This window comes from Papaver somniferum, chromosome 1 (genome assembly GCF_003573695.1).
Source record: "Papaver somniferum cultivar HN1 chromosome 1, ASM357369v1, whole genome shotgun sequence".
Lineage (NCBI taxonomy): Eukaryota > Viridiplantae > Streptophyta > Magnoliopsida > Ranunculales > Papaveraceae > Papaver > Papaver somniferum.
The window spans coordinates 213,406,213-213,419,467 of record NC_039358.1 but is presented as its reverse complement, the minus strand read 5'-3'; the positions used below and the strand labels follow the sequence as shown (position 1 = coordinate 213,419,467).

General features: G+C 37.6%; 1 protein-coding gene across 1 annotated transcript; it reads left to right on the top strand.

Annotated features, from left to right (window-relative positions):
* Positions 1 to 2,023: 2,023 nt before the first annotated feature.
* Positions 2,024 to 3,862, top strand: LOC113359832. Its single transcript, XM_026603405.1, has one exon. The coding sequence runs from the start codon at positions 2,024 to 2,026 to the stop codon at positions 3,860 to 3,862; it is 1,839 nt and encodes a 612-aa protein (XP_026459190.1).
* The last annotated feature ends 9,393 nt before the right edge of the window (positions 3,863 to 13,255 follow it).

Here is a 13,255-nt window from a genome sequence, read left to right as displayed (position 1 = left end):
TTCGATTCCTCTTCTGCTAGAATCACAAGAACCGCTGCTGATGGCTGTTTCCCAGAGTTGCAAATCCTTTTTGTTTTTTGATACTTCCCTTGGCCAGTGGGATTACTTGTGCTTTTTATGCCGCTGCTTGACATTTGCTGCTTTTAATTTTTAGGTCTTATGCACATTCTGCTGCTATCACTCGTGTAAAGAATTTTATTTTGCGACATTTTAATTATAATGGAAGAAGAATATATTGCATTTTTCTCATTTGCACTTTTCAGTCGGACACTTCTAGTTTCTCAATCAATCGGCATTTTTCTAATCAATCGGCATCGGCAGGTTGAGTCGAAGAGTGTTCTCCTTGGTTCCAACAAGGACGCTGAGGCGGTCAGGCCACGCCGGCGGGTTATGATGGCCGCAGCACTCATGGTCGTCTTTAGGTGGTATGCTCACCACCAGGACCGGATTAAAACCCGGTCCGAACATACCTTAAACCCTATGGCAATACGGGATCAAAAAGGTCATATTATTTAGTTCTAGTTTCTCATTTGCAGGCCTACAATCTAACTGCAGGAGTAAAATACTGCACACCTATCAGACTGAGCGAAGGCGACCGCGTAAATCATATCCGAAATGACGCATTAGATGACGTTATCTTAATCACGAATAAAGTGTGAACAATTGTGCAATATAAAGAGTACGTGCAAGAAGAGTCAATGTAAGCGTGCGGTAATGACGCACGCCAGATCCGAAAATAAGGGCTTTATTAGCTGTCATCCACTATATAAACTCCTATATAAGGAGATGAGCGACCTTATATTTAGGAGAGATATTTTTGGAGAGCTTAGACAAGATTTTAGGAGAGAGAAAGATTATTTGGAGAACAAGTTAGGGTTTCTTCATCTCTTTGTATCCAATTTAAAGATCTTAATGAATATTCTTGTGATACTTATGGAGATTACTTAGATTGTTATATACGTTTTATCTAGGGTGTAGTTGTGAGATTTCTCACAACTACATTTTGGCGCTAGAAATCAGCTCGGAATGATATATCCTGTTGGTGAATTTCTGTAAAAACAAGTTTTGGATTCTTCATAGTTTATCACTTTTTCGTTAGAAATCTTTGAGAGTTTTAGCAGTTTAGATCCAAAAAGATTCAATCATAGAAACACAATCTTCATCGGCCCAATTTTCAGTTCTTTAAATAGTAATTTTTATCTTCAAAAAGCGAAAGAAATGTCATAGACTAACAAGATGGTGAGACAAACAACTACAGCGGATAAAGCAATAACAATTAGAAGGAGTGGAAGGATCGCTGGAAGAAGAAGAAGCGAAATCGCTGAATCCTCAAGGATGGAAAAAAGAAACAGTAGAGGAAATCAAGTTCAAAGTCAGATCCAACAAGAACCAATGGAGAACAATACCATAGATTACGATAGAATGAGTGTTCATAGCGCAAATACAGATTCAGCAGAAGAGGAAGACGAAAGAACTAGAGCTCCACGATTAATAGAAGGGAATAAAGAAAACATGACAATTGAAGAACTCCGACAAAGGTTGGTTGCAGAAAGAATGAGAGAAAATGAAGAACGTGTGAATTTGATGCATCAGAATCATGAGTTGAGAGAAGAGAATATGATATTACAAGAGCAGAGATCAAGAAGTACCACACGTGCAAGCTCAAGGTCAAGAACCAGCAGGAGCTCGTCAAGACGTAGCCAATATAGTAGAAGAGATACGAGGCAAGAACAACCTCTAGATAACATTGTCGAAAATTTTTAAGAAGATGACAACATACAAGGACAACGCGGTAGACATCACGTAAAGAAACAAATAATTGATGATCGGTACATGCAGCAGGGCGACAATTACCGCATACAAGAAGGTCGTAGAGGAGACCGACGTGAACAACAGGGCGAACGTCACCGCATACATGATGACTGGGATGATGAAAATGACGCAGAACAAGGAAGAATTATATTGCAAGGAAGAGAAATGTTAACAATTCAACGTGACCACGAAGAGGAGGCTGAAAGGAATAATGCCGCATATGAACACACGAGGAATGAAAGAGAAAGACTTAAAAGAAGGAGAGAGGAGGATGAAGAGAGAGAGAGAGAGAGAGATACAAGAAGTTGTACGTCAAAATAGACATGATAACAGAGTAAGACAGGCAAGGTTGAAAAGACCAATGCAGCAAGATGCATACCAACTCATGAGCGAAGAAATCCTCAGAGAATTAGTAGAAATGAGAGAAATGATGACACTGCGAAGAGATGGAGGTAGGCGACAATTGGATGAAGCAATAGAAGAAGCGGGGAAAACACCATTCGCAAGACAGATACAACTTGCAGCAGTACCAGCTAAATGCATCTTGCCTGTATTTACTAACATTTTTGATGGAAGCACATGTGAAATACATCATATAAGAGCGTATAGTCTATCTTTGTTACAGTGGGAAGAAAACGACGCGGTGTTATGTAAATATTTCCCGGCAAGCCTAACAGGAGAAGCTTTGCAATGGTTTGAAGGACTGCCAGTGGGAAGAATAAGGTCATTTCATCACTTACAAAATCTCTTCCTAGGACAATACATTAGAAATAACATGCTAAGGCTAGGGATAGAGAAGGTGTTCAGCTTGCGCAGAAGAACAAATGAGATCTTGCGAAGTTTAACCACGCGTTGGAGAAGCATGTTTAGTGAAATGGCCGGAAGAGTAGATGAGAGAAACCTTATATTAGCCTTCATTAATGCACTTTTCGCTACCGATCTGTTGTATACGCAAATATTCAGAGTAAAGGATGCAATCACTATGGCAGAGCTACGCAAGTATCAGGAAGAGTACATCGCTCTTGAAGAAAAGAAGAGAGAGATGGAATCATCACAGGCAAACCAAGGAAAGATGTTAATGGAAGAAGAGCAAAATCTGGTAGCTATAGGAACTGCAGATCAAGAAGAGCTTGAAAGACAATACATAGAAAAGCAGTTCAATAATCGTGGAGGAAACAATAAGATTCAAAGGCTTGATAATCAACCAGAAGGCTATGGAGGGCAGAAGCAATATTATAACCAAGGTCCAGGAGGTAATAAAGTGGTTTGGGAGCAGATAAAGATGTCTCACCTAAACACCGCGATAGACAAAATATGGGAGGCGGTAATTTTAATGGAAGATATCCCAGAGCCACCAAATGTGGGAAATGAGCCACCACCATGGAGGAGAAGTAACGAATTTTGTGCTTATCATCGCTTCCATGGCCACACCACCAGTAATTACAGAAATGTGAAGAAAATTATACTCAGAATGATTGACCAGGGGAAGCTAAACCATTTTCTAGTACAAACACAACAAAATCTATCACCACCACCAAAAGGGCATGCAAAAGATGGGAAAACAGGAAGGCACACCTATTTGATTGAAGTGGGTGCGAAGGCAAAGAATTTATATTGCAATTCGATAATACATTCTTTCAGAAACATAGAAGATTTTCGCGATAATGTACTAAGCCGAGTTTATGCAAGAGACAGTGATAGAAGAGAGATTCTCAACCTGGCTAAGGTATCACCATTAACAGATTGGCAGAAGCAGCCTATTTCTTTTACCGCAGAAGAAGTACCAGAAGGTGGAGAACAACACGAGAGCCCATTGGTGGTTAAACTAGAAATAAACCCAAAAGAAAACGCTGATAAAGATGAGGAGGATGACGCAGAGGCTTGGGATATAAATAGAATGCTCATTGATCCTGGTAGTTCGGTGGATATATTATTTTATCATACCTACAAGACTATGGGTGGAAGAGACGAGAATCTCATACCGTCAACCTACAAGATTTACGGTTTTAATGGTACAACCAACAAACCAAAGAACGAAATAACGATGTGAATTCATCTAAAGAGCATATTCACGGAAATAGTGTTTTGTGTTGTTGACGTGGAATCTCCGTATAATTCTTTAATAGGAAGACCTTGGTTACACAGCATTCTGGATGTGGCTTCAACTTTCCATCAACGCATCAAATTCCCATTACCTCAAGGTGTAGGAGTAATTAGAGGAGATCTGATTGAGGGAAAAAGAACTGCCACGAGATTGATGTTGACAAATGCGAAGAACGCGTAAGCAAGCGAAGAAATTGGAAAAAGAAGATACAAGAAATTCAGCGAGGTGAAAGACTAATGGTAGATGCTATATACAAGGAAAGTCAAGTACAAAGAGATTCTATAAAAGCGACAGTAGCCGCACAATAAAGCGAATACTACAAGTGTTTTAGAAAGAAAAAATTCCATGAAGGAGAATTGGTGTTGAGGCAGAAACCGCACTATCAGAAAAATGGTAAAGGAAGCGTGGAGAGCATATGGGATGGGCCGTATCAGGTCAAGAAGTTCGTTGGGAATAGAATGTATCAGTTAGAAGATGAAAATAAGAAAAGCCATCTAATGAACTCTGGAACCAAGTGTACCTGAAGAAATATGCTCCATGCGGTAACCATAGCGCACCAGAAGAAATGGAATATATGTGAGAAAAGATAATGGAAGGCATACGCGAACTCAATGAAGCATAGAAGGTGAAAGGAATAAACAAGTTCTTTAAGAGGAAGTTATTATGTAGGAGAATAAATAAAGAAAGAAGACATCAAGATTGTACTAATCAAGAATACAAAAGAAAATGAAAAAGTTCTTCTTTTTTATGAAAATCAATTATATGACATCAGAAAAAGGCAAAAATAAGACCTTAATAGAAGGCACCAGAAATAAAGACTCTAACTAGGGAGGCTAGGCATCCAATTGTGGCGTGCATCCTAGTTTGCATACGGCAAGAGGCAATGATAATACCTAATGCACGTCACAATTGGGGAAAACCTGGTTAGCATGACTCGGTGGAAAGCTACACCGACCCTGAAACCTGAGTCATGGAGATTTGGGGTGAAACGAAAGCCCATTCAGGAGAGGCGCCTAAGTCGAAAGATTAAGGTGACAAGGTCTCTCCTAAAAAGTGCAGAAACTCGATCAAGGCGCCGAGGTACACGGTTGAGTCAAGAGTGCCTGGGGCGTCTGGAGCATACCTGGCTGCTCTTGACAAGTCTTGACTATGATGCCCTCGGTCCGAAGAAACCCCGCTTAGGGTGCGGTATTGTAATCATAAGCCATATCGGCAGAGGGATAAGAGGCCGCGAAAACAACTGATTGTTGCATCACTGGATGGGAAGAGCCCACCCTAACACGGTAGTGGTAAGCTTCCTTGAAAGGGCAGTCACGGAGAATATAAGGACGACACCCTCCATTAGGGAGCTGAATTGTGTCAAAAGACGCAAATATCATGAGGCTTTTTACTCACGGGAGTACTATGACTTGTCGTATTTGTGCATCAATATAACCTGAGGAGGTAATAATACGAGAAGATGATAAGGCGACATCAATGGGTCATTACATGCGAATGTAAATACTGCCTGCGGCCTCGTCGCATAAAAGAAAAATCATATACCAGGCAAAATAAGACCTTTAATTAGGAAGGATAAATAATACCTCATGAGAAAAATAGAATAAAAGCTAATATGGTTTTGCAGGAAATATTAAGACAGACAATATCTTGCGAATATAATAGCGCTATGAAAAGACAAAGGGAATTTCTCACAAGGAAAAGTAAATAGATGCATAGAAGCAAAACAATAAAACAAAACATAGCTGAAGCAGAAAATAAAGACATATTCGCAAGGTAAGATAAGGTAAGGAAAGCAATTTGGATATCATATTATCATGATTTAGTCATATAATCGGCTTATGTGAATAAATACATAATAAATACACACATACACGATAATTTTACATCTATCAATTCCCATTTACATATGATTCATTCATAGATGAGACTACATAATATCTGCATAACTCAATCATATTGTGGCGACTAACAGAGGCAAGTATGGGAATGCAAGCATATAGAAGAGTGTTACTCGCCCCCATATGATAGACTCGCGCAAATATTATGTCAATATCATTATATATGTTATTATCATTAGATTGAATCTAACTATTGGAAAGAGCAGTACTTTGCCTTTTATAGATACAGGTATATACCAGGGAGAATTTACATTGAAGAAAACTCAAACATCTAAAGAATTTGTATTAAAGTAGCTGATATACAAAAAGTTGAAAAAAATTTACAAGCGGGAAAAATAACTAATTTCCACCCATATCACCTTCATTATCATCCTCAGCTTCAGAATCACCAACTTCTTCTCCAATCTCTTCATATTCTCCTTCGTTATCAGAGATATCAGACTCTTCTTCATTAGGAGAAACTTCAGCAAGAGTATAGTTTGATAGAGGAATGCCATTATCAGCACAGATTTTCTTAATTACCGCATCACGAATACGAATAGCATCCTTGCTATTATTGGAAACAGTGACCGTCGGCTTTTTCTTGAGTCTGCGATATTTGGAGTCACGAGCGGATAAATTCGCCTCTATACCCTCAAGTTTCTCAAGATACTTTTTCTCATCCTCTGCGAAACAAAAATCAGAAGATTAACGTCACATAAAGATGATTTTCAAGAAATAACAAGTAGAAAAGAATCATAAACAACCTTATTTTTTGGAAATAATATCTCTAACCAATGTGGCATGATCATATTCAAGGCTAACATTCACATCTAAATCATTTCTAGCATTATCTAAGACCCTAGAAGCCCAATCAAATTTAGCATCACTTTCTATAAGAAGTCGGCAACGAATCAAATTCCCATCCTTAATTAGTGCACTCTTTTCGCTCAAAGCTAGATCTCGTTCAATTTGGACTTGAAGGATAGTTCCTTGAAACTCCTTTAAAGCTTTAGCACCCTTGAGAGCAACCTGATCCTTCTCAGTGATAAGAGAGCTAACTCTTGCCTCTGAAACCTTAATCCTTTCGTTGGATTCACAAAATTGGCGTTTAAAGATATTTACAATAGATAAAGCATTCCTATGATCACGATTGAGAAGTTGATATTTCGTCTTGAGTTCCTCCAAAAATAAGGTTCTTAATTTGTCATCAGAAATATCATTTAGAGAAGCATTAAGATGCTCAAGGAGAGAATCATCATCGACAGGATAATGAAAGGAGCGAAATAGATAAGCTGCTTCGTCAGATAGATTGTAAATCTCTGCAAGAATATGCAATTAAAAGGGAGCAAAAAACAGCAAAAACGAGTAAACAATAAGGCAGAAGAGATGTAGAGTTACGCAACAGCCAACTGGTTATTCCTCTTACAAAGATTAGAGACATCATTCTCATAAGTGGAAACTTGGGCCTTGAGTTTATTATTCTCTATCTTAAGCTTGTGAAGTCTTCTTTGATAGTCTGAAGAAACAACATAAGACATACGAGCCATCTGCGAAAATATGCGACGAATATTAAACATCATTAAAGACATCAAAGCATCATCAAAGAGAGAGCGAAAGTATAGAGATTACCAAAGAGCCAAGTGAAAATTAAAAACTTGGACTTAGCTAAGGCAACTCTGCGAAGGGATTCATGATCTAAATGTAGTTGCAGGAAATCCTACAACACACCCCTTGTATTATCATGACTATGATTTCTAGATCTAAACTTATTTGATATGAAAATAAAGATAAATATAATGAAAATAGAAAATAAGACACAAGATTTACGTGGTTCGATCAATGTGATCTACATCCACGGGGTTAGGGATCTTCACTATGATTGTTTGTAATTACATATGGATTACAATTGAGACTCCATTAATGAGTATTTGGAGCTCTTGGTTGAAGAAGGAAGAAGAAGATAATAATACTCTCTCTCTCTACAAATGTGTCCTCCCTAAAGTGTCTATCTCCTTTTTATTTTTGATTATTCTGCTTTCTCTCTCTTGCCTTTCTCTTTATATAGGTATTTACATAATGGATGACAGCTCATATACAGCTAAGATTTCCCCTAATTTCGGATCTGGCTTGCGATGATATCGCAAGCTTACAAATGTTAATTTCGCAGATCTTCTAATCTTCACAAAGTTATTACATTTTTCTTATGTTTAAGCTAATATTACCTATTGTGTCGTTTCTCAAAGTGCTCTACGACATTTTTGTAATGCGTTGTTAAGAATTTCGCGAGCGTATCGTTGTCGCGAAATTCTGATCCTACATCTTGCCTTTTTTTTCTTGAATATTGCTTGAAGAGCGATCTTCAGGAAAAAAATCCATTGTTGTAATTGTTGGAGAGAGATACGTGTTGTTGGAGTAGTCTTTGATCTTTGTTTATGAAGGAACGAGCGAAAGAATACTGGACTTAAAAAGTACGTACTTGCCTCTATTTTTTTGTGAAGTTCCGGAATGTTGCGAAGTAAATAAGAAGTTTCCTTGAAGAAGTATAAGAAGTACTCAATCCTCGAAATATAAGAAGTATCTGTCCTTGAATGAGAATAATAAGTATTGCCTCTATTCGTGCGAAATTATTATTCCATTTTTGGTGAGGATTCTTGTTGTTCATTAGTGAACGTCCACTTTGGAAATGATTCTTTCCGAGGAGATAAAGAACATATAATGTTTTCTTGGTAATCCATAGTTGCCTCTATTCTTTATCTATGAGGGTAGAATCATTGAGAAAATGTTGAATGTGCGAATTGTTTCTTCATTCTCATCTTGCCTCTGTCTCATGTTTTGTGCTCATACGATAGTATAATCTCTTCAAGTTGCTTATAATTGTGCGAAATAATTGAGCGAAATAATCATATCGTTTGGAATAATCACATTCTGCGAAATAATCACATTGTGCAAAATTCGGACACACTCTGCGAAATTCTGAATAATCCTGCGAAATTCTGAATAATTCTGCGATATTATTCCGTAAAGTTTTGTAAAATACTTATGCGAATCTAATGCTTATGTAATGATTATGTTATGAAATGTGTATGTGATTCTTATGCCATGAAATTATTATGCGATGCTTTGATGATGCGAGTGTGATGCTTGTATGATGAGAATGCTTATCTATTGCAATGTATAGTCAATGTTTATGTTACTTAGCTCATTTTGCCGTCTAAAATTGATGTATCTTTAAATTGCTTCCATTCTTCATTTCTATGGCTTTTTCTTTAGTGTATGCATTCATCTTCGTGTAGTTATTGTTCTTCACAAGTTCTTTGTAGTTGCAGGAAATCCTACACTACACCCCTCACAAGATTTCATTAACATTCAACTCATTTTAGATTAACAATCTTAATTTTATTGATGAATATTTGACAATCTTACAAGAGAAGATAAAGGAATCAAGAATAACCACTGCTCTAGATTTTCTCTCTCCTATTTACTTGCTTCTCACTCAGAAAAGATCTCTCTCATTCCTTTACAGCTGAGTGGCTATTTATAGGGAATTATATAGTGGATGGCATCTAATATGTCCTTTATTTTCGGGTATGGTTTGCGACATTCTTGCGACCTTACAAATGTTAATCTCGCAAACTCTCTAATTTTCGCAGGACCGTCACATTTTTCTCATGATTTAGTTGACGTCGTTTATTATGTCATTTCTGAAATTGTTCTGCGACGATGTTGTGTTGTGTTGCTGATAATTTCGCTAAGGCATTATTGCTGCGAGATTCTGATCCTATATCTTGCCTCTTCTCATATCTTCTCTGCGAAGTAGAGAACGATGTGAGAAATGCCGCAGCTGTCCATCTCTTCATATTCTGCATTTATCACACGTATCTTTTCTTCCATCTATTTCTTGACACGTCTTCTGTAACCGCTGCTTTTCAACCACTCATGTCTTTTCGTATTAATAGTGTTTATTTCTTCTCTATATATTCTTCTTACTCTTCTTTCCATTTTGTTTTTACTTTCTCTTCTATTTTTAGTCTCTCATCTCTGCAACTCTATTGTTCTTCCATAAATTCTTCCATTGCAACTTTTTCTTCTTTCTTCTTCTTTTAATCTTTTTAATTTCTTCTTCATCTCCATACTGTTCCCTTTGTAGATCTTCATTGTTCGTAACTTTCTTCGAAATTAATCTTCCTTCTAGTGTTTTCCATGGATTCATCGAGGTTAGTTTTCTTTTTTCTTTCTTATGGGTTTTGCTGAAATTGATCTTGCTTACTGCTTTATTTGATGATGCTGCTTATGTGATTCCCATACTGTATTTATTTCAGCAAAAACGCCTCTAACACCAAATTTACGGTTCAGAACCCTAATATTCCCAAATCGCAGCATAAGATTATTGTAAACAAAAGAAAGTCTGCGAATCAGAAGGTAGTAAGAAATATTATTCTTTTCTAATAACAATATTGTTGCGTCTGTTTCTTATCTAGATTGTGATTCGCAGGGTGATAAGGATGCCAACAGACCTCTCAAGAAATCTCGCTACCTTAAAACCGTTGAAACCTCTGTTCCATTCCACTTACTTATTTCTTCTAAATCTCCCGCGACATCTTCGCAAGTTAAACCATTATCTCCAATTCGCGAAAAGGATGCCTCAGATTTCATTTCTTCAACTGACCTTTCAATGATTGAGTCCCCCCTTATTAATCCTTCTGAGAATGAAACTTCTTCTCTTCCTATTGATAATGTTTCTCAACCTTCTATCATTGCCAGTTCTCTACCTGAGCCTCTTCCTTTTTCGAAATAAACCATGGAAGGGATAGATATTGCCTTCAAAGTTTTGTCTGAGGTCCTGGATGATGGCAAGAAGTCTCTCATTGATCCTGTCAAGTCTGGTATTTGCGAAATTCTGAGTAAGTATTTTGGCTCTGACAGAGCTGCTTCGCAAACAGCTTTGGAAAAAGAGTGTAATGCTCTTCGTCTCGAAAATCAAAAGCTCCAGAATGTTTGCTGGATCGCGACAATCTTCGCAAGAAGAATGATGAACTGAGAGGTATGATTTCCTTATCTGTGTCTTCAATTTGCCTTTCTAATGATTTTATCCTTTCCATATTTAATTATCCTTGAAATCCCTCTTTCGCATGTTAAGCCTTAAACCAGAAACGAATAATGGAGAGATATCAATTTGAATCTGCTGTTGAAGAAGCCCGTGTTGATAAAGAGATTTTGATGGATCAATATAACCAATTAGATAACCTCTATTCATACTCTGTTGATCATATAAATAACTTACCAATGAAAATACCCAATTAGTTCGGAGGCAAGATTTATTAAGTAATGAAATATCTCGCCTCTCTTATTCTTTAACTAAAGCTAATCTAGGTGGAATCTTTATCAGATGAGAATAAAACTCTATCTCAAGAGAAGCGAATTTGTTTAAATAAGATGGCGATATCTTCGCAACAACTTAGCATCCTTCAGAAAGTATGTGATGACCAAGAACAATCTCTTCGCTCTTTGAGAAATGAACTTAAAGAAGTAACAGAGTCATCTATCGCTGAAAGAGATACACTCATTCAAGGTAGAATAGCTTTAAGTGTAAAGGCGAATCAACTTAAAGAACAATATTCCAAATTAGAAGAATCTTATTCTTCTCTTGCGAAGAAAAATGCCTTTCTTATTTCTAAAGAGAAAAATCTTCAGTCTCGACTTAAAGGTTTAGTTGGAGATAAATTTGATGATGCATGGACCGTTGGGAGAATAGTTGTCTGACCTTGATTCAACACCTTATTTCGCAAAAGGAAGGTAGTCATAATAGTTTGACTGCCTTAACTATCTTTTCTTTGTCATATCTTTTTGAGTTCTTCATCTTACTGAAATTTTTATTCTACTTTTCGCAGAGTCTGAGAAAAATCTTCATTCCTCCATTTCTGTTTTGGAGGCTAAATATGCCAAAATTCGCAAAGAAAATGCACTACTCGTCTCTGTCCTTACTGGTTCTCGCGACCGAGCAGAAAGAAGACTTGATTATCTTGCTTACTTTAAGGATATTCAAGATAGGAATCATCAGAGAGCACTTCTTCGTCAAGTTCATCTCCGGCTGAAGTCCTTGTAAATGATATTTTATTGTCCAAATCTCTTCCTCCTACATCAATCGAACCTTTGGAAGTAGATGATGATGAAATTCCTCGTCCTGCTGACAGTGATTATGATTATGAAAGTGGTGGAGAATAGTCTTTGGAAGATGGAGAAGAGATCCCTTCTAAGGAAGCAACTGCTGGTGCTAATCAAGATGAAAACGAAAAAAAATCTCTTCTAAAGAAGTAATTGCTGGCGATAATCAAGGTGGCGGCGAAAAGAAGTCCCTTCAAAGGAATTATTGTTGGTGAAGATCAGAATCGAAATGAAGAAGATTGGCGATAATGAGAACATTGGCGAAGAGCGTCCATTATCTCCTTCTACTGGAATTAATACTGAAGCATGAGCTTCTTATCTAGTTCTATCTTCTTGAATTGTTTCATCTCTTTATTATTTCTTGCGAATAATATTCTTCAACCAACTTTGGAATTAATTTTTCTTTTAGTATTTTGCTGGCGAGAAAGATAATGCCTCTTGTTTACTGATTCCCATACTTGCCTCTCATTATCTTTCTTGCGAGAAATGATTGTTATGAATACTTATAAATATTTTGTTTTGTCATGTGGTCTTATTTTCCTTCCTAATTAAAGGTCTTATTATGCCACCTCTTGTCATTGCGACAAAATCGCAGGACGTCCTTGCACTTTCATGCAAAAACCCATTGATCTTGCCTTAACTTTTTCTTTTGTATTATTGCCTCTTCAGGAATGTTGCGACAATATGATAGGCCTAAATTTTCTTGCGAAAATAAAGCCCCATTACATTGTCGTCTTGCGACGAAATCGCAGGACGTCTTCGCACTTTCATGCGAAAACCCATTGATCTCGCCTTATCTTTTTCTCTAGTATTATTGCCTCTTCAGGATTGTTGCACAAATATGACAAGCCTTAATACCCTTGCGATTAAAAGCCTCATGACATTTGCGTCTTAAGACACTTATCAGCTCCCTAATGGAGGGTGCCGCCCTTATCTCCCCCTGGTTTCCCCTTCAAGGAGGCGTACTTCTACCATACAAGGTTAGCTCCTCCCATCCAGTCTTAACAACAACCAGTTGTTTTCGCAGACTCTTATCCCTTTTACCTATAGGGTTTATGGTTACGAGACTGCACCTAAGTGGGGTTTTCTTCGGGCCGAGTGCAGTATAAGCCAAGACTTGTCAAGAATGGCAAGGTACGCTCCAGACGCCCCTGGAACTCTTCACTCAACCGTGTACCTCGGCGCCTTGATCAGATTCTTCACTCCTTGGGAGAGTCCTTATTACCTTAGTCGCCCAATCTAAGTCATATGCTTAAGCTGAGAATCCAAGGTGCCTCTCCCGGATGGGATTTATTGA

What these genes read in the sequence shown, in the direction of transcription:
- LOC113359832 (XM_026603405.1), top strand. Translation starts at nt 2,024, where the DNA reads ATGCCGCATATGAACACACGAGGAATGAAAGAGAAAGACTTAAAAGAA.